At 33.7% G+C, this 20,984-nt stretch overlaps 2 protein-coding genes and 1 pseudogene across 2 annotated transcripts in view; 1 reads left to right on the top strand and 2 right to left on the bottom strand.

Annotated features, from left to right (window-relative positions):
- Nucleotides 1-15,693, bottom strand: part of LOC120334160 (elongator complex protein 1-like) — a 29,304-nt gene extending 13,611 nt beyond the window's left edge. The window contains exons 1-23 of the mRNA XM_039401612.2: nt 15,544-15,693; nt 14,434-14,574; nt 13,642-13,804; nt 12,881-13,041; nt 12,046-12,161; nt 11,522-11,645; nt 10,857-10,971; nt 10,187-10,462; nt 9,108-9,291; nt 8,686-8,828; nt 8,284-8,407; nt 7,850-7,942; nt 7,168-7,330; nt 6,804-6,934; nt 5,802-5,975; nt 5,146-5,236; nt 4,338-4,486; nt 3,903-3,989; nt 3,634-3,719; nt 2,954-3,105; nt 2,252-2,363; nt 1,684-1,835; nt 584-731 (exon numbers count right to left, since the gene is read on the bottom strand). Of these exons, the coding sequence (XP_039257546.2) occupies nt 584-731; nt 1,684-1,835; nt 2,252-2,363; nt 2,954-3,105; nt 3,634-3,719; nt 3,903-3,989; nt 4,338-4,486; nt 5,146-5,236; nt 5,802-5,975; nt 6,804-6,934; nt 7,168-7,330; nt 7,850-7,942; nt 8,284-8,407; nt 8,686-8,828; nt 9,108-9,291; nt 10,187-10,462; nt 10,857-10,971; nt 11,522-11,645; nt 12,046-12,161; nt 12,881-13,041; nt 13,642-13,804; nt 14,434-14,574; nt 15,544-15,693 (3,235 nt within the window). The remainder of the gene's footprint in view (nt 1-583; nt 732-1,683; nt 1,836-2,251; nt 2,364-2,953; nt 3,106-3,633; nt 3,720-3,902; nt 3,990-4,337; nt 4,487-5,145; nt 5,237-5,801; nt 5,976-6,803; nt 6,935-7,167; nt 7,331-7,849; nt 7,943-8,283; nt 8,408-8,685; nt 8,829-9,107; nt 9,292-10,186; nt 10,463-10,856; nt 10,972-11,521; nt 11,646-12,045; nt 12,162-12,880; nt 13,042-13,641; nt 13,805-14,433; nt 14,575-15,543) is intronic.
- On the top strand, nt 7,721-7,859 carry LOC144413261 (5.8S ribosomal RNA; annotated as a pseudogene).
- A 36-nt stretch (nt 15,694-15,729) lies between the features above and the next one.
- LOC120334163 (uncharacterized) lies at nt 15,730-18,668 on the bottom strand. Its single transcript, XM_039401615.2, has one exon. It carries the CDS (start codon nt 18,572-18,574, stop codon nt 17,480-17,482), a length of 1,095 nt encoding a protein of 364 aa, XP_039257549.2. The 5' UTR covers nt 18,575-18,668; the 3' UTR covers nt 15,730-17,479.
- Between the last annotated feature and the right edge of the window lie 2,316 nt (nt 18,669-20,984).

The raw sequence follows: 20,984 nt of genomic DNA, 5'->3' as shown, positions 1-20,984 counted from the left end.
AGTACTAATCATGTTTTTGCGTGACCGGAGTCGCGAGGGACCTAAGAAGGTCTTCAAGCAGCGACACCTACAGCGCTACAGGTTAGAATAAACATAATTAAATGAGGAATAAAATGAATAAATCCTACGAATAAGTCACAACTGTTACAAATACAGCGACATTCGAAATGTATGAGATTATGACACAGTAAAACAGAAAATGTAACTTTCACAGAATAATTCCTAACAACTAATAAAAACGCGAGGAAATCACAGAAAAAAGCACAGAAATAATATAGGAAAGGCAAGTTTGGCGGAATATGCAACTAAAAGCAATATAAGGCAAGCAGTAAATCGAAAGTATTTACAGCAAAGGCAATTTTGGAGACTCTTACGAGAAATTGATAGAGTCTAATGAGGAATACAAACAAACTATTACATCTATATAATGTACATAATAAAGAAGAAAAGATAAAACGGCCTGGTCATTGAAAATAATAGCGACTGTAGATTAAGGGCAATAAGCTATCCCTCTCCACTCTGAACGATTTTGAACATTAGAATTAATAAATAACACAGAAAAGCACAAACAAAATTAAATCACCTGCTAGTTTATAAGCAAGCTCAACAATTTCATTTCTGTCAAGCTTTAGTTTAAACGCTGTCATCAATGCAAGAGAATAATTATTTGAATTTGAAAATGATTCAAGAGCTTTCCGTGAATCCTGGCAATGAGTGAAAATAATCCCAGCCTGAAAAATAGAATCAAGGATGAGGCAGGTTGACTGGCAATACCACTTTATGTCCAACGCTTTTCTAAGGACAACCCCAAAGACAACTTTATGTGTCATACGCAACCGCAGGTGGATAAAATTTTCTATTAACAAAACTTCAGAGGTTGTTTTCCCCTGAACTTCAGGAGTTTGGTCATGTGGTGGTATTTAGTAAAATAAGCAAAAACATTTTAAATTTTTATTTAAACTCGGAACCTTGAAAAGCCTAATCTGCTCTTTCACTGCTATCCTAAATTTAAATGAATAAATAAGGTTTATTGAAATATCAGTTCCAAACTCGTCAGCCTACTGATAACAAAATATATTTACAGCAGAACAGAGTGAATACGAAGAATCTAAAATTTGCAAATCAATAAGAAGAGATCTCATTGTGATCAATCAAACAGTGATGCCACAATACATTTACAATAGCATAAAGATAGGGCATAGAACATAGACCTGTTTTACAGTAAGAGCATTGCTACAAATGAAAAAATTTAACATGGTTTGTCAAATTTTAGATTGTATACAATACCTCAGCAACCCCACCGACCCCATGCAACTCCATTTAATTATCGCTCAGACCCCATTTGGGTTCACAACTACTGGTTGGGAAACCCCTCACTCACACAAAGCAAACGAAAAAACACATACTCACACTAACAATGGTGCTTACTATTTTCAGATTGTCTTTTTAACTTTTGCATAAGTTTTTTTGCTCAGAACAGAATTTTACAAAAGCAGATGATATACATGTACATGCTGCTATTGTATCAAGATAAAAGAAAAAAGACCTTAAGAAAGCCTGGGCAAAAATTAGATTACGTCCATTACTGGTAAATCAGCTTAAATTTGACCCATCAAAAATGTCAAGAGCTGAGCAGATAGCAATTAAGCAACGAAAAAATTATAGTGATTGAATCAAATTTACCTCTTCATATTTACGTTTTCCTGATAAACATTCTCCGTACATTTCACAAATTGTGTTGTAATTTTCTGAACCTCTATCATACAAATTCAGAGCTTCTTTATACATTTCATGAGACTGAATCAAGTCTAAACATTCATCAAAATGGCCGCTACCTGTAACACAAAAAAAAAAGGTTTGATTTTTACATTAATACGAACCAATCCCGTAAAAATCTATGCAGCAGTGATGTCCAAAACGATTTGAATACATTGAATTAAGGAATAATTTAATATATTTTTATTTGTAAAGTAGTGATTATGAGCCACCGGACAAGCAGATCAAAATGAACAATATTTCAACTGGTAAAGAACAACGCAGAGAAAACAACGATCTCTATTTAGATAGTCATTTTAGATGTGATCAACATTCAATATTCCAAAATATTTTCAGACGATGCTTATTCACGCCTATCGATTCTATTCAAGTTGTTTTAAACATTGCAACATTGTTGGACATAATGTAACATTGTTCAAGAATGAGGAATTGTGAATCACAACTACAAAAAAATGAAAGTGGAATCAACACTTACATTTTGAAATGTGTTCGAGAGCAGTTGAATACCTTCTTAGTTTCGAATCAATTTTAAATTTTCTGTAATTTTCTTCCAAACTTTGAAGTTCGTGCAACATAGGTAGAAATTCCTGAACGAAAAATATCAATAATGTATGGATATAAAAAGTCATAAGATTTAAGTTATGTGAATATGAATTTAATAAAAAATGTGTGTTTTGTGAGTAGATAAAATCACCTTTTTATCGAGAAATTTGCTCAAGGCAAAGTCACTCATACTAACTCAGAAATATAAGAGATTGATCTCGAAGTTACAGGCAACCACAACTAAAGTGCCACCAGTTACAGAGACTATAAATCATTATAATGTAAAACAATGCTAGTAAATGATCGATACGAGACACAAAGTAGTTTGTGACAATACAATCAGGAAAACAGCTATGACGGAGTAATTCCATATTAATGTTCTTGGAAAAAAAATTTCGGACATAAAATTTTTTTTATGTTAGGTAGGTACAGTGACTGAGAACAGTTGAGAGCTGAGTTTGTCGAATAAAAACTTTTTGGGGGAACAAGTTTTGAAAGTAGGAACACCGAATACTAACCTCTACCCTTGAGCATTAATAAAGCAAATTGCAATAACATACCTCTACCATACCTAAGAGAATATTTTGAGTATATTTCTAATTAAGATATTGCAAAAACTGTTGTAAAAACTTACTTTAGGATCAAGTTGAGATTTTTCGGCCACCATGAGTACGAGTTTAAAATCGTATGTTCCAAGAGCTTCATTGAACAGTGTGTTGCTATCAACTAATACCGTCATGTATTTTAAAACATTGCTGATAAGTTTTTCCTCATGACCAATATCGTCTTGAAAAATATATAATAAAACAATAGAGTTATGCTTAATATATGGAAAAAAAGTTGCTTATCGAAATATTTATGGCCTTGAAACAGAGTTTGCTGAAAAGATTGACATACAACTAATCGAGCTATGTGGAAAAAATTGAAACTTCTTCAATTAAACAAATTATTTTTATTGAAATGTTGGGCCCAATCAGACTCGAAGACGAAAAAAAAAAGTGTCAGCCTTCTTTCATCTTTAAAGATTAAAAATTTGAAATAGAATTAGCTGTGAATGAAAACGATTTTCAACAACAACAACAACAAAATAATAATACCAAATTAAGAAAACGTTCCACTTTGTGTCAACAACTAGTCTATAATATAATAAAAACAAACAAAATGAACACCGATATATCTATTAGTATAGTAAATGAATGGTATTCAGTATAATACATTATTCTTATTACAATGCAAAAATATGCAGGTATGAATCATCTGTGGCACGAGTGTAGAAAAGTAGATTCCAGAGTCGTTATTATTTTTTATATTTACCGGCAAGAATTTTTATTCTTTTAAGAGCTTTTCCAACTTCCGAAGGCTTCTTCTTCACATCAGCTGTTACAAGTGAAGAAATAAACCTAAAAAAAAATAAAAAAATAAATTATTTAAATAGAAGAAAAGAACATATCATAAGTTCAGGGTCTCAGGAGGCAAACCAAAATGCGATGAAATCGATTCCATTTCATTTTGAAAATGCAGCTCATTATAAATCAATTGCTGCCTGCTTGTCTGATGTCTAATTCAAAGACAAATAGGTATACCTTTTCTCTGATTTTTCCAATTCCACGATGAGGATATCAGAAACATTATTAATTTTCCTATTCACAGATGAATTTGAGGATGTCGCACTGCAAATTAACAAAGCAAATTTTAAAACATTGAATACATGAGATCACGGCATGTGGTGCAACGCATCACACTAAGAGTACGCTCGCCATCGCACCTCTCTTTACCCTGCTTGAGTTCGCATGTTTGAATCATGTGGGGAATTTTTGGACTCCTTGCAGCCGTAGCGTGGTTCTTGTAATCGCTGGATTTGAAATAGATAAGTGGGCCACACCTGACACGAATGAGAGGCTGTGGTTCGCCATATGATTAAGCCAGGGTATATGTAAATCTCATGATCATGCAAACGTGTATGATATTGAAAAAGATAGAAACATCACTGTTGAAAAAGAACAGTATATTTAGCTCACTTATTATTTTCCTTTGAAGTTTCTGTTAAAAAATACTGTTTGTACATTGTTTGTGTTAAATCTTCATTTTGTAAATCACTGATGAATATATTTAAGTTTGTTGTTGAATCTAATGCTTTCACAAATGTTTCAATATTTTCTTCAAACATCTAAAAACAAAATGATCCAAAAAAATAAAAAATAAAAAAAAATCGCAGAAAGTTTGTTTTCTTGAAATCAAGTACCTATGAAGTATGGATTTTTATAGGTAATAATTACCTGGCAATAATAATTTTCTTTTTTTTTATCTATATTTCATTTATCTACATATTCCAGAAAAATTTTAATATTTTCGTAATTTTAATATTTGGCTTGGTTAACGAGGAAATGGCGAAATTTTATAAAAAAATGGGAAATATTTACAAAGATCGTCGTGGTTTTCGCTGCTGCCATGGAAATGGAACATCAATCCGAATCAAACAACACACATAACTAGGGTGACAAGATAACCCATGTGTGAAATTTAAAACAGATCAGTCCAACCAATAAGACGCCTCAGCTTTGACACACACACAGACACCCATATACACAGACAGACAGAATGACTGGGAGTAAAGGTCTCCTAAAGCGGGGAATCCAATAATGCAATGATTCTGTACCGGGATAAACACCTGATTATTCTATATGATTCAAGAGTCTTGTTGTTGCACACTAACAAAATGATATTACAGTAGTGCTTCGTCGGACTGAAATACATTTGATGCAGTAATACTCTTTGATCACATAGTAAGATTGAATAATTTAAACACACCATAAAAATATGCATCACCTTTTTATCAATATCATAAAGCAGGTTCATATTGATTCTATGTTTTTTCATGACTGTAAATGCTTCTCCATATTTTAACGATGTTATTAAACTGAAATATAGAAAATTTTAGTTCAAAAGCCAGAACACTTTGGAATAAGCGAACATGCAAACAAACCCACGAAGGGTAATCAGATGTGCAATAGCAACCAAGCACTTAGCATGCTTGGCCAACTGTACTCATACATATTTTTCAATTATAAATTGTTATTCATGGTGGATCTGGTAAACAAAAATCAAATGGATATAAATTGCAACAACCATGTCTGTAGAATCAGAGACTTGTTCCTAAAAGTGATGTATTGCGAAACATGATTTGAAAATGCTTGCAAAAAAGCCAATCTTCGACGACACAATCTATGTAAATCTGCCTCCATCTGAGTATATTTCAAACCCAATCACAATTTGTAGTACCGGTAGTTGTAAATTGCAACACACATCAATTTGAAAACATGTCTTTGGTTTTAAGTCAGAATCAAGAATGCAGGTTCTGACTTGATGATGGCATAAAGTATGTACCAACCTTTTAGAAATACAAAGTTTTCTCTCAATGAAATATGATTTAAAAATTTGGTTTTTATTAAAAAATAACATAACAACAATCCCAAATATGATACCTTTTAACCAATGACAGCACTAAATTTCTGGGATGAATGAGTTCCAAATTTCCTCTGGGCATTTGCAAAATTAGTCGACTGTCTGACGGAGTTACAGTTATAATTTTTGATCCACGTTCTACTGCTCTTTCTGTCTCTATTCCTTCACAATTAGGAATTAACGATCGACCTTCTCTGCATGAAAAAAGAATGTGTTGAATAGTTGAGTCAGTGGTCGGCAAACTATGGGCCGTCGTGGGATGCTGAGCATTTTCTAGTGGGCCTCCAATAAATTTCAATTATGGCAGAATTATTGCACAAGAAAGTTGTATGAATCCAACATTACATATCAATTTTTTGCCAATCGGGCTCCGTTCATATGTCAAAGGATCATACGTTATGTTCATTTCAACTATAGTACCAGCAGTGCAACTATTCTGGTATGTTCATTCTTGCGTATCAGGTTTTTGTATTGCGTCATGAAAGTTGTACAAGCTAAGGACATGACCACTACTAAGCATTGCCGTATGTAAGCATTTTATAATAGGTCGCTAAGAATGCTTAGTAAATTTACTGGTTATAATTTTTGAGATTTTGTAAAACACTTTTAATTCGTTTTCAACCATTGAAAATCTGAAATTCCGGCTCCAGATCCAGATTCCGTGAAATTCTGAATTTTTCCTCCACCTCCAGTGAAAACGAACTGAAATTCTATTCCAAGGTATGAATATCATTAGAATTTGAATGGAAACTAAAAAAAGGTGCTCCAGAGATGTATGTACCTATATGGAGGTACCGGTAACTAATTTTGTTCAGCTACTTTACATCAAGTTATGAAAAGAGACGGAGGCCTGCTCACTTGGCTAACACAGACAGTTCCTGAACTCGTAAGAGAATTAAAATAAGGGAAATCAGAATAAAATCATGGCCTAACACTAACCCGGTAAAGAAACTACGAGAGTACCTGAAATAGCTATATAAAAGAACTCTATATTTGCATAAATAAAATTACTTTTAACTTACAGCTGAGTGGTGTAATATTTTAAAACATTTTCGAGTGAAATCTTTCTACTGATGCAACGTAGCTTATGTGAATGTGTTGTCATGAATAAAAAATCGTTGTGAAGAGAAAATGAAGAACAATCAGATGCAATCTAAAAAGCAACAAATATATCTATTTTTCTACCCTTCAATTTTTATACTTTCTTCTCATGAAGATAATAATCTTAAGTAATTCAAGAGTCTTGCTGCATCCTAACACAAATATATTTCTGTAATGACTAACGTTTCATCTGATCATGGTCAGACTTCCTCAGACAAACATTTATCAAAGTATAACAAGAAGAGAATTCTTCCTCATTGAAGCAAGATAAAATATGTCATTTACCTCAGTATCATTAATATACATTCTAAAATGCTCTGAAAGTCCAACAATACAAGGATCTCCATCAAAAGAACAACTTGTAACTTGTGGACATGACCGAGGGAATTTTAACGGTTGTCCTGATGGTAAAGTGTAGTCAGATACTCCAAGTGAAGGAATGTCGCATCTGTATAAAAAGAATGATAAGGAATATCATTTGCACTGATTTGGGAAAAACAATTATAGAAATGTTGTGACAATCAGTGAACTCGTTCTTTTTCTTCAGTTTTAGATGACGGCGGCAAATGGGTTACGCACACTGCAGATGGTAAGGGTTATATATGGCGTTGTGAATGATATGTATTAGAATTAAATTAAGTGTGTAATGTTAATGTTGCTAGCATAGTGACACACATTATAAATGAGATGAAAAGTCATAGAGCTATGAGTTTGTCACAGTTTCTAAAATGAGAGAAATTTTCGTGAGTGAGTTCGATATAAAAAAGTACCTGTTCTTAAAATTTTGAATCCTTTACCATGGCATACAAATGATCAATCACACAACACTATCTCTGATAATTCTGGTGGATCACTCGGCTCGCGAGTCGATGAAGGACGCAGCCAAATGCGATAAGTAATGTGAATTGGAGAACATATTGAACTCTGATATTTTTGACAGACATAGCAAATCAAATTATATACATACTTCAATATTGTTCCATCTTGCAACTGGATGAGAACACAGGAAGAATTGAATAAAATGGCAGAAAGAACCAGGCCTCGAATTTCTGTAATTTTTCTAAATATAAATAAATATTTTAGATCAGGCGAGCATGTTCATTTTTCAAGTTATCACAAACATTGTAAAGTCTGATATTTTTTTGGGGTTTTTGACATAACCCCCTTTTGAAGCTTTCAAGTGTCTTGTAGGTTATAACCCATATTCTGTGGATCGCCTTTTATACAACAAGAATTGTAAAATAAGACATTGGCAGACAATTTACAAAGAATCATATATCAAACTGGTCATGACCAACTCCCACTGCTTTGAATGTATTATGGAGAAAAGTTTACTCCTTAATTTAAATTGCACAAAAAGCTCTCTATCAATAATTTGAAAGACAAAATTTAAAGAATTACATTGCTTTCAGTGATTTGGACTCGAAATCAATCTCAAACAAAACCGCGAGATCTATTCCAGGTAGCATACCAGGTGATACTGCAAACATCTTGGATTCATTCAACCATATCCAATGGTGCAGAGCTGAAATAAAACAAAATGTCACAAAAAATGTCAAAATGTCACTAAATATGTGAGTAGAGTTATCCGTACATATAATAATATAAATTGAATGGCTAGGATTAAATAAACATAGAGGTTATTAATTGGTTGGTGGTATGTTCAAAAAATTTGATTTGGTAAAAAAAATTCATGAAAATAGTGCAAAGAAATTAAATTAGATACAATTAAAATAACTTAATATTACGACTGTACATAATATGCATGCAAATCAAATTTGTTTCATTTAATGTGAAATGTACCAGATGTATCGACAGCGTCATCAATTTCAGTTTCGATTTTCAACAAGGATTTAGGCACATGAGTTTTGATACAATGAATAAATCCATTTCCTCCAGCAGCATCCAACTTCACGGATAACCTGTCTTGAAGATTTTCTGCATCACTAAATGGAAAAAACAAGTTATTGAGTAGGGAAGTTGAATGTTGAATTGCTGATTAGGATAGGATTCGCATACTCTTCCTGGGGATGGGAAAGCTGAAAAGACGGCTTACCAGGGCCTCTTATAAGGTTGCCAGTTCATGTCGGGTATGGGATTAGTTACCCAGTTATTTGTTTCAGATGCATGGACGATTGTTGATAAAAGATCTTGATAACTAAGATTTATACTTTATATGGCTATGCTAAGGTTCAACTAATGACAAATTTTAATAAGTATTTTACCTTCCAATATTCTCCATTGTAAACATTGCTACTTCACCATTTTTCATGAAAACTGAAATATCGCTAGAGATATCTTTCAACGGACTGAAAGCGACGGAATTTGCTGAATTTGGTAACATCAATTTATATGCAGACATAGGTGGAGGAACACACATATGCTGAAACGGTGTCATCAAAATGGATTCTGGAATTAAAGTATAATAATTGTTGTTCATCTGTAATTAAGGCAAAAACATAACTAAGACATTGCCCCAAACAAAGTCCAAGCAGATCTAGTCAAGTATGGGAATAGATGATTAGTTAAAGAAGTGGTCCCCAAACCATGCCCTGTAAAATAACTTCTATTTCTTAAGTTGCGGAAAATCAACCCATTTCCTTAAAAATTACTTCTTATTTTCCTGCATTTATAGCTTGACATAAAATAACCAAATCTGTTGTTATTTCCTTTAAGAGAGAAGTACAGGTAACACAGGCTATATTGGACATTTAGACATGTTATGTGCACATGTTCATTGACTAAATGTGCCTAATTAGACTACAACACTTTTCCTTGTCGTAACTTAATGTTAAAAGAGTCAAATTTTCTTTCCAATGTCTCATGAGTGTAAAAATTTTTAAAAGTTTCTGAGCTGAAGTTTGAAATGCATGAACATGGTTAAGAATCAAGAATCGCAGTTTTTTATATTTGTCCCTGGACGAAGAAAACACGACAGACTCACATGGCGAACCATAGCCACTCGTCCGATTAATTAATTATGTTTGGTATGTGAGTAATTAACCATTTTTTGTTTCAGATGGATGGACATGATGTTGGAGGAAGCCGTTACTGCTGGGTGAACCACTCTAAGATTCTAATCCAGCAATCATCTCGAATATAATCCAATCTGCGCAGGGCAATTGGAGGTGCAATAGCAAGCGTTTTCCCAGCGCTCAGTATGATGCACCAACTGCAGAGCCTATGGATCTATAGCTGACCATTGGCTACAAGAAATGCACTTCAAAATCTAGAAGAATAGCAATCTAGTTCCACACAGTCACCATGAACTGACCGACTGGTCATTAACAATAATCTAACTTACTTCCATCAACAACAGCTACAAATGTCTCTTCATTTTTCACTCCATTGTCATGGTGTCCATTAACGACGACTTCTTTTTCGTCACAGAGGACTGGTATATTTGAATCATTAACAGTTTTTCCAAATACGAATTGTCGATATTTTCCATTTTTACACACTATGTGTAATCTATGTGATTGCTCAGCATCCCATTGTACACACGATGGCGTTTCATGCTTTTTGAATTCCACACTTTGTTTAAGATACCAATGGTAGTTCGACATGGTCCAAAACTGCACTGTAATTGACACAAAATTGCAAAGCTCAAGTACTTACATAAAAGTAAAGGGACATAAAACAACTAATCTAACCACCCCAACGTGAAAAATTGTACTGATTGTCATATTGCGGTGTTCCCATTGAGTATAAAAAAAAGAATTTTGGTTGAAATAAAGGTAGTTCATACAGTAACCTAGCCTTCCCAACAACTTCTACTATCTTAAAATCAAAAATTGGGATAACAGACAAAATATATCAATGGAGCGAGGTTCGGAAATCATCTCACACAAAATCAACCCTCGGCCACAAGATTATAACCTTCATCAATATAAAGCAAGTGAGACAAATATTAAAAACCTTTTGTGCAATGCAAGCATGGAATTATAAAAACACACAATATTGTTAATACTTACAACAATCTGAAGTTTCATCTGTCTTTGACTTATCAACATCTTTTTTAGAGTAATTCAGATTAGTCAACCAGATCATTAAAATTGAAGAATCACTGTTCCATTCTAAATACTTCACCTAATTTATATAAAAAAGATTGATAATAAAATCATCCACAATATCAGCCTCATATTATCAAAAAAAAACTATTCAATGAAAATTAGCTAGAAAATCTCCTAGAGTGACTAACCAGCAGCACTCTCTGTTAGGGTCCCCAGGGGGATTTACAAAGTTGAACCCTCCCCCCACTTCAAAATCTTAGGAAGACATAAAAAGTCGCTTATAATTATAATAGGTACGATGATCCCAGGGCCGATTTTGTAACAATCATCGATTGTTTTCCTCGGTGTGGTGTGGTTATTTAGGATGTAAAGTCTTTATGTCGGTATTTTTATCATGCTAAATCAGAATTATCCCTCTGAATATGTTCTGTGCCACAAAGTCATACAAAACCTATTTTCAATCTCAGCAATTTCTAATCCTCTACAGGGCAAAGTACACCCCAATAATGATATTTAGTTAATATTTCCTGTGCTGTTGGATGTGCTTTTAATTTTTTAGGTCCATAACCCCAAGCAAATGAGTGCTTCATCACAGCAAGGAACTGAATATTTCATGTCAACCATACCTCCATTTCATCTTTACCAAAGGGCAGGGTAAATTCACCATGTTGCAAACCATTTTTTTCAAAAAATACAATATCATGTCGATGCGGTTTCCTTTGACTTGAAACTAGCAGATTTCCACTTGGCCTGTAGACAATTATTACACAACTCAGTCAAGATTGAGCCATAGTAACATTGATTAAAAATTAGAAATAAATTTAGCAAAAAATTTTGGGTTTAAACCATAAACTTAAAATTGATTTTACAAGGACCCTGTCTCTGACTCAAGTTTTTTAGAAACAGATTAATGCTAAACTGAGAACGTAATAGTCACTCCAAATTCTGTGTCATATATCAGAGAGGCTACTTGCTAAGAACCCCTGGACACATTTTTAGGAGTTGTTCAAAAAAATGCAGATTGATCCACGTATGCTTCAAATTGGGTTCTGGACTGGCATCTGGTATGTAAGAAGTTGCTGCATTTTTGAAAGAAACATTTATGCACGTGATAGCAAAAACATAGTAACGTAATGTACTAATATCGCACCTCCAAGCCAATGCTGATTCTAAACCACCGATATATTCGCTCGTATATTGCAAAACACATTCTCGATTCCAAACTCGAAATTTTCTGTTTCCATTAACGGGATCAATCATTCCAACCTTTATATAAGATAAACAATAAATTATAGAAAACTAATATGATGAAAATTGGTAAAAATTATAAATTCATTAGTAAAATTTATGCAAATTATTGACTAGTACCGGTATACTCATACATAGTCAGTCAGTAATTCAGTTTTTCACCATGCTGCAATAATGTAACATAGATATACATTACCATTACAGATTATCGAGCTGCGACACCTTATATCCATAGATTGCTGGTATTTGCAGCATAATATTATGGTTCATAACATGGCACTGAATCATTAAGGTCTGTACATGTTTATATAACAGAAATACCAAATTTCATGTATTTTATTCAAGTGGCCTGATGGCAGACAGTTTCCATATCATGAATTTTCAATATTGAATTAAATTTCTCCAGTATAAATACAATTTTAACTATTTACATGTATTCTTTTTTAATGTTGAATATTCAGAATTGGTTAATTACACAATATGATCAGGATCATAGTTTCACAGGAAATTTACTTAGAAAAGTTTTTATATAAATCTTTCTCTCCGGAAAACAGTTCGGTACACCAACATCCACTGCTGGTTCGGAAGAGTTGAAACTTTTCAAATTCATCTTTACCTATCATTTTAATAAAAACTAATAACACTCCTGGTGCCATGGGATTTGAACCCTATATATATATATATAGAACCCGATTATTTCAATTTTTTATTTACAAAGATAAGCAAATAAAACTTACAGCAAAATATTGTCCATCCCCTCTCCATACAATTCTGATTTTCCTGTCATCCCACAGCAATGCAGGTTCAATTGACTCATTTTTCTTAACAGCTGCCCCTTTTCCTTCACTTCCATGAAACTGAGTTTCTTTCTTTCCCCAGCCAACAGTAATAAATTGACCTGATCAAATCAAAAGTATTCAAAAGTCATGTATGAAGTACAGGAAAAATTAGTTATACAGAATTCCTAATTTAGTCTTGATTCTAAATCAAGGGTAAAAACATATTTGCCACTGCGGGCCGATTTGTCAATATCGACTGAATGAGTGGGCCACACTAGTATTTACCGTATTTATAATATATTGAAAACCTTCCTATTAAAATGGCTTAAGCAGTTATAGGAATTCGTGATGTGAATAGAAAAAAACGTAAAAAAAATTTGCATATCAATTTAAAGATAGATTTTGATTGAAATAAAGTAAACTGAAAGCAAAGATTCAAGTCAGCAAAAGACTCAAAACTGTAAACTCCTCTCAGTGGTGGAAGAGTATGCGTAGTAGTAAAACGATCAAGCCCACAGATATAAGTTTTGAATTATGTGACAATAGCGTGTTCATCACATATGATCCAAATGAATGCAGTCAAAATGAGAACAAATTGTTCTAACTATACAGGCCCAAAAAAATTAACGATGCTTTTTACACTTTTGTTTTAATGGAGGCTAACTTTGTCAGCTACTTAAAATCATCTGCCTTTGCCTAATGAAGAAGAATTCACAAACCTTCACCAAATTCACTCGCATTGATGTCAAGTTCAGCAACAGGATCAAATTCGCGAGTCATAACAATAATTGAGTTATGCCCTGTGCCTAACAACAACAATTCTTGGTCTGGACTCCATTTCATTTGCAACAAACCGCTGTCTACTGTCCCCACTGATTCGACCTAAACATGAGAAAATTTGAAAACTTTCGAAATTAAAAAGAAAAGGTACATTCAGAAATACCAAATGAAATCCAAAGAATTGATATAATATAAAAATATAATAGTTTTGAAAAACCACTAGGGACTCGTGACACTATTAATTAACAAATCATTGAAAAGGCACAACAAGTGATATACTTGATTCTACTGAAGTTCTCACGAGGAGTGGAAAGTCGAAAAGATGGCTAATTAATAATGGTCTCCCTTTGCTAATTATAAACAGACCACACAGGTATGTGAATAGTTAATCAATTGATGATGGAATGATCGTACCATGTCTGATTCTAGCAATCCACCTGCACATAAGTAGCATATACGAAATGGCTCAATATGAACAATCGACTAGCATTTTCACAGTTGAAAACCCCTGTTCCACCCCCCCATAAAAAAATTTAAATATCTTCATCACAGCTTATAACTTATTCACCAAATTACTACCATTCTTTTCGATTAATATGCAATCACTAATACAAATTCCTAGTTGAGGAATACAAGACTATGGAAAATTACAGATTATTATTTCACAAAATTAATAAATCTCAAATTATGGACTTTTTGGTGCAAAAACTATTGTGTATTTAAGAGCTTACCAATTTTGTCAACACATTGACAACTACTAAATCTCCATGATCAGTAGAAACACAAATACTGTCTTCCCCTTGGAGATACTGAAGACCAGTAACGTTAACACATGCATCACCAAGTTCTTCCAGACCTATCGCAAACGTTTCCTAAACAAATGACAAAGAAAATAACTAGGTTGTGTGACCCATGACAAGAGTGTATAAATGTGTTGTGTGTAATAAATTGGGCCGAACCAGAATGATATGGGCTCTTCTAAAAACGAAGTAACTTCTTACCTATAGGTGTGTAGAGCCTTGCTCAGAGTGAGAGGCACATAAATATGTTGGACAAAAAATAATTGCTTTTTATTCAAATTTGCTGGACAATACTTTTGAGGCTTTTGAATACAATTTAACAACCACTTACAAGGTAATAAGTGAGATTTCATTAGGCGGCAAGGGTGCAGGCGACTTTGTTGAATGTATAGTGGTAAAAAAGCAGCATTATATGCCCATTGAAATTGAACAACAGATCATGCTTATTTAGAATTAATATTAATTTTATATGTTGCGCAATATTCAATATTTCAAATTTATTCAAATATACCCTTAACGTGCATTCAAGAAAGTTTCATTGTTAAAATGATCTTCCTATTGAATAATTAAAAGTGTACGATACTACAGGTAATGAATGTTGGTTTTAAATGTCTCAGATTCATGATGTTTTTTAGAAGCTTTTATATCTGTATCAGTAATTTTTGGATAACTACTGGAACACCAATCTCTAACGAATCGACAAAGTGTGACTGGCCAGAATAATGTTACCAAAAATAGGAAATGTCAATGCTGCAGACCTATGTGCAACTATTTTCGAGGCAAATATGGTCAAATTTGTACTAAATGAGACCAGTTCATTTGAGATGAGATCAATTAAAGAATGCGCATTCGTAGAGTCTTCGCATTTTTTTTTTTTTTTTTTTTTCGGTTTTATGACTGACACTAACAAACCAGACAATGAATAAAATCAATTTTTTATTATCCAATCAACATTTAATTCGAAATCAGCACAAAATAAACCAAAAAATTAAAACAGATATTGTGAATAAAGATGAAAGCATATGAAAAGAACACAAATACCTCATCAATAGTGGGATCCACGCCAATAATATCGGTCGTTGTATTGATATAAACCCTTCCTGTATCACTATCTATTGCAATGTATACATCAGCTTCATGAAGTTTTGGAATCGTAGCATTTATACAAGTAAGCAATACCAGGTTTTTCATTTCAATTCACTGATATTTTTTAACAAAACAATAAAGCTATTGACAAGTATCAAAAACAAGAAGTATGAGACAGTGAAAAGAAATACTCCACTTCTGTACTCTGGTACATATCATACAATATGGAGAATGTATCATGGCTCTCTATTGCCACCAATTGTTAAATTTTAAACCATTCGAAACACGAAAATTTTTGCAAGATTAATAGAAAAATATGGCTGAATTATGTAATATACATTCAGGAGAAATGCAAGTAACGAAATATACATAGATTCATTTTTGTGCTTGAAAGATTGAAAATGAATGAAAAATCAAAACAGGCATTTTGCCCCCAGCCTTGTGAGAAATGGTTTCGCCTAATGGCTTGATAATCTGAATATCTTCCTGGAATGAACTCATAGTCAAATATATGATGAAACACAACTTATGCCTTATTAAATAATTTCTCAAAGCAATGTCATTCAGAAGAGACTGATCTCTAGGCGAAAATATGGACAACCAATGAAGTGCCATCATTTTTTGAATTCTATTAATACAACTATATTTTGAAAATTTGAAATTCGTTTTTAATATATTCATGCAGTATTTTAACGATAACTGAAAGGAATCTATATCAATCATCCACACAAAGAGTTTTTTCCAATGGCAAATACATACCTACTCCATTGTATTTTCAACAACTTTGTATTGAAATTCTCTGGGGTGTGAAGGGACAATTTCAATCTTGTGCAAAAATGAAAAACATCAAACAAAAAAGCTTTCAATTTATTTCTTGAAATGTATACCACTGGACGAAACTACAAAACACAGCTGTGGTATTTACATCCCAACGGTATGGGTCATTATTTAAACTTTCTAAAAATGACCCCAATCTCGCATGATCCAGAATATTTAGATCTCGTCAAATAAAAAAAATGAAATAAAACGAGGCCATTCAAACACAAATTTTAATCGTTATGTTTTATGACTTCGTCTTCCAAAGCGTAAATTTTTATCCAAAATAAATGAAATATCTTCTCATAAATAATAAGATACAAATTTTCGAACAATCTTCATAAACACCTAAACCACAAATTCTTGAAACACAACAAACTTCCCTACAAGGATCGATATAGGAATTGATGGGAAAATTACACTTGGCCAAAGATAAGTCACATATAAAAATGTGTGTCTTATCAATGACCATGCATGGTAATACATCAAAAACAATTGGGCACAATAAACAAATTCAAATTTTTCATTCTAAATATATTTTCATTTAGATTAGGGAACAAGGTACCTGTACTTCAAAAAAAGGTTTTTCAAACTAACAACCATATTAATGTTAATTGAAAGTACATGGTCACACAACCCTACCCAAAAAGCTTAACTTGTCTTAAATTTGATGCTTTCTCTTCAAAAAGTGAATTAGAAAAACAACAAATTGATTTCGGATAGAATAGTTATTTTGTTGCAAGATAGAATACAGAGATTTATGAATGGTACTGTGGCATAAAATGTGGGGAATGAACAAAATCCGAAAACTTTGTTCATATTGCTAGAACGCCATTATTATAATATAACATATTTGTGCACCAACTTGGTCCTATCACGAAGTACAACATCCATAGCTTGATATCAAAATCAACTACCATTTCTTAATCTTTATCAAAGACAGGTATATGTAATAACAGCTTGTGCTATATACCAGAAGGTAGTTCCAACATCAATTCGGTAGAAATAGTATGTTAATTAATGAAATTGTTGTCTCAAATTTTTTTTATACTTTTTGAGTAACTTATCTAATTATCTAGTAAGGCCTACCACGTCCACGCATACCTGGATTCATATGTGGTGGCATGTTATGGTGATGACGTGGAGGTTGAAAATCGCCACCATGTTTTGGTGGATAGTCATTAACACCACCACGATGCATATCATGACTACTTTGACGTGGTGGAGGTTCGTCTGAACCCGGTCCATAACGATTTTTGTATTTTGGAAATCTTGCACGTCTTTCTTCTAATGAAATATCATCATCGGGATGGATTAGCCTACTTCCAGACGATATGGTAGATTTTGAAGATGATTGAGTTGTTTCATTGCTACCCTCAGTGGAATTTTTCAAATTTTGCTGAATTTGGGATGCTGCGGGAAATAGTGGTTTTGGTAAAGGGGCTGATTGGTCATTAGATTCAGTTTTTGAATCTGATGAGCCTCCTTCAGCCCCATTTTTCGGCATTGGTCCAGGGGCATTTCCCGGTGGCATGCCAGGATTCATTGACATGGGACCACCAGGAGGACCCATCATTCCAGGCCTCATACCTGGCATCATCATATTAGGCATCATGCCAGGCATTGGCCATCTTCCCCCTGGCCCCATCATGTTGGACCCGGGAGGCATCATAGGGCCACCCATCATACCCATAGGAGGCATATTCATGTTCATATTCATCATTCCAGGTGGCATGCCTGGCATGGGCATCATGCCAGGCATACCCATTGGAGGTACCATGCCAGGAAATGGCATTTGTGGCACATTATTATCATCATCGTCTGAATCATCAGAGTCCTCGACCTTTTTACGCTTCGCACTCGGGCCACCTTGATTCTGTTTTATTCTTGCGTGTTCTCTTATATCTTCTTCTGGTATGCCTTCCATTCCGTAAATTTCAATTTCAATGTCTGTGCGACCATGTACTGCATTAGGGACTTCAGAAATATTTTCTTTATGCACCTGCATGCAGTGTATCGCAAGACCGGGCCCAGTGAACAACTTCTTATGACAAACATGGCATTTAAAATGTTTCGCTTTTTGATGTTGCATTAAAATTTTTTCATCTTCAAAATCACGATTACAATACCAGCACCATGGTTTGATAACCTTTTTCTTCTTTCTTCCCATATTAATTCTCTAATAGTTCACAGATTACAAATTGTTATATTATATGGAAGATTATACTAATTGACAATGGAAAATACTGAGAAGTAAAGCAAATAAAATTGTTTTAGACAATGGCAAAATTGAATAAGACAATGTGCAAAGCATGTATTTTCATGATGATTATAGGCCCTAACCTCAAGGAGCCAAAATAAAAAGTGAAAAATTGTGACGAGGTCACGTTGTAGAAACAAGAAACACAAGAACACATTCAGACATTAGTGGTTTTTAAATATAAAACATAAAATTTTCAAAAAATTGTAGATAACTTTTTATGAATCTTAAATGCTGCCATTTCTGCATTTGAAGATTATTAACTTTGTTTTTTGAGATTAGTTGAAAACTGATGACAATACCAACATAGGGTTGCTTACCCACGGCCTATTTGCGGCCATCAACTTCATCAATCTCATTAATGCCGAAAAAATTAATGAACCGCACTGATATTTCTCACGCATAATCGTCCACTTGTCCCTCGTAGCTCTGCAAAATTACACTAAAATGCGGCTGCAAACAAAAAAGTTACGACCGAAAACCCAACCAAAGAGAAAAAACGGACCATTTTTTCATGTCACCAACTACCCATTAACCCATTATAAAAACTTGAAAATACAAACAAATATAAGAGATAAAAAAAAATTGGCAAGGGGGTAGAGTTGTGTTTCTTTTAACCATCTTCAGATCTATAAATTTTCGCATTTCTACATTTAAAGGAGTGGGAATAGGGGTGTGCGCATTTTCAATACGTCGATAATATCTTTGTCGACCAATTTGCATTTGCGACCACCGTGTTTTTGTCTGTTTGATTGCTGTGATGCGGTGCTTTGTATATAATTTGACGAGTTTTGTTTGAAATGACCGTGTTCTTAAAATATGTGACGGTCAGAAATGCAATTAGAAGCCCAATTTTTTCACGCAGGCTCAACGCAGCAGAAACGATGTTCAAGGCTTGAAACCCGTGGTCGCACACTGGTCGTTCGGTCGCAAATACGTCTTCCGAGTGTCGTACTTTGGTGGTTTGTATAGCTTTAACCCCTGGTTGTAAAGAGTTAATTCGAAGTTTAGCGTGTAGAATAAATGCCAATGCACCTATGGTGAAAAAATTAACGGGTTAGAAATATTGGTTTTTGTTTTATAGCGATTTGAATGAAATCGTCCGCAGACTGGCTACACCACCCTATATTGCTATTTCCAGAATTCAATAAGTCAGATAAGTGGATAATACACAGCACCAACAACTGAACAACCTCACACTGCAGCACTGTGACACCTACACAGTACAGCAGTATGACAGTGTAATATTATTAGATTACAAATTGACTTGACGTTACATTCGGACAACAGACACTTTATCTTGCTGTCCTGTCATCTGCCACTTGTACAACTGTACAATTTACACACAAACACTGAAACATACAAAACGCCCCACCAAATGCAGAAATGCAACATAGAAACAAATATGGCAATCCAAAACAAACTACAAAATCAGAATACAGACACATAAAAACATAAATGTCTGGATGATCAGAAGATAGACGTCTGATGCCTGGCATACCGTATCCAATACCGGTATCTGAATACTGGAATATCAGAATTTCGAAATATAAAAATAGACACTAACACTATTTAACACTAGACACTATTCAACGGTGAAACATATTATATTTGTACCGTGGTGAACTTTAAAATTACCGAATAATCTAGCTACAGAGCTAGCAAAACCGGAATACAAACCTATTTTCCGTCTATGCACAATGAAACAGCACGCAGGTCGCGGAACAGCAAACCAAATAGCGCCACTGCATAGCTAGTTGCACGGTGAACTTTGTGTGCGGCCAAGCGAAAAGTTCAAAATTATTGACAAGAATATTGCATCGATTGCATAGATAATTTCCTACCGTGTTTCCCCGAAAATGAGACTGGGTTTTATTTCAATTTTCTTCCGAAATATAACACTAAGTATAATTTTCGGGAGATGTATTATATTTTCATTTAGCGGAAACAAAATTACAAAGTAGAGAATTACGAGATTTTCAAATACCGGTATACAAATTACGAAACCGATACCCGTTACTTATAAATAACACGTTTCCATTTAAAAAAAAATGTGAACATAGATTATTAATCATTCGAAACGCGTAAGACAAATTTCTTGCTATCGACTAGGTCTTATTTTAAAGGGAGGGCTTATAATAAAATCATTTTATCACAAATTTAGTATTTAAAATAAATTCAGGCTGGGTCTTATTTTCGGGGAAACACGGTAAATCGTAATCATGACTGATTGTGTTTTTTTTTCTTTATAGATCATCCTTTGAAAAAATTTAAAGAGCTGTGCAAAATACAAAGAATTGAAAATATTTTATTGCAATGA

The sequence above is a fragment of the Styela clava genome, chromosome 15 (assembly GCF_964204865.1).
Source record: "Styela clava chromosome 15, kaStyClav1.hap1.2, whole genome shotgun sequence".
In the NCBI taxonomy this organism is placed as follows: Eukaryota; Metazoa; Chordata; class Ascidiacea; order Stolidobranchia; family Styelidae; genus Styela; species Styela clava.
Note: the sequence above shows the minus strand (reverse complement) of the source record. Positions and strands in the feature narration are given on the sequence as shown.

Coding starts and splice junctions, on each gene's coding strand:
- LOC120334163 (XM_039401615.2), bottom strand. CDS start 18,574: ATGGGAAGAAAGAAGAAAAAGGTTATCAAACCATGGTGCTGGTATTGT.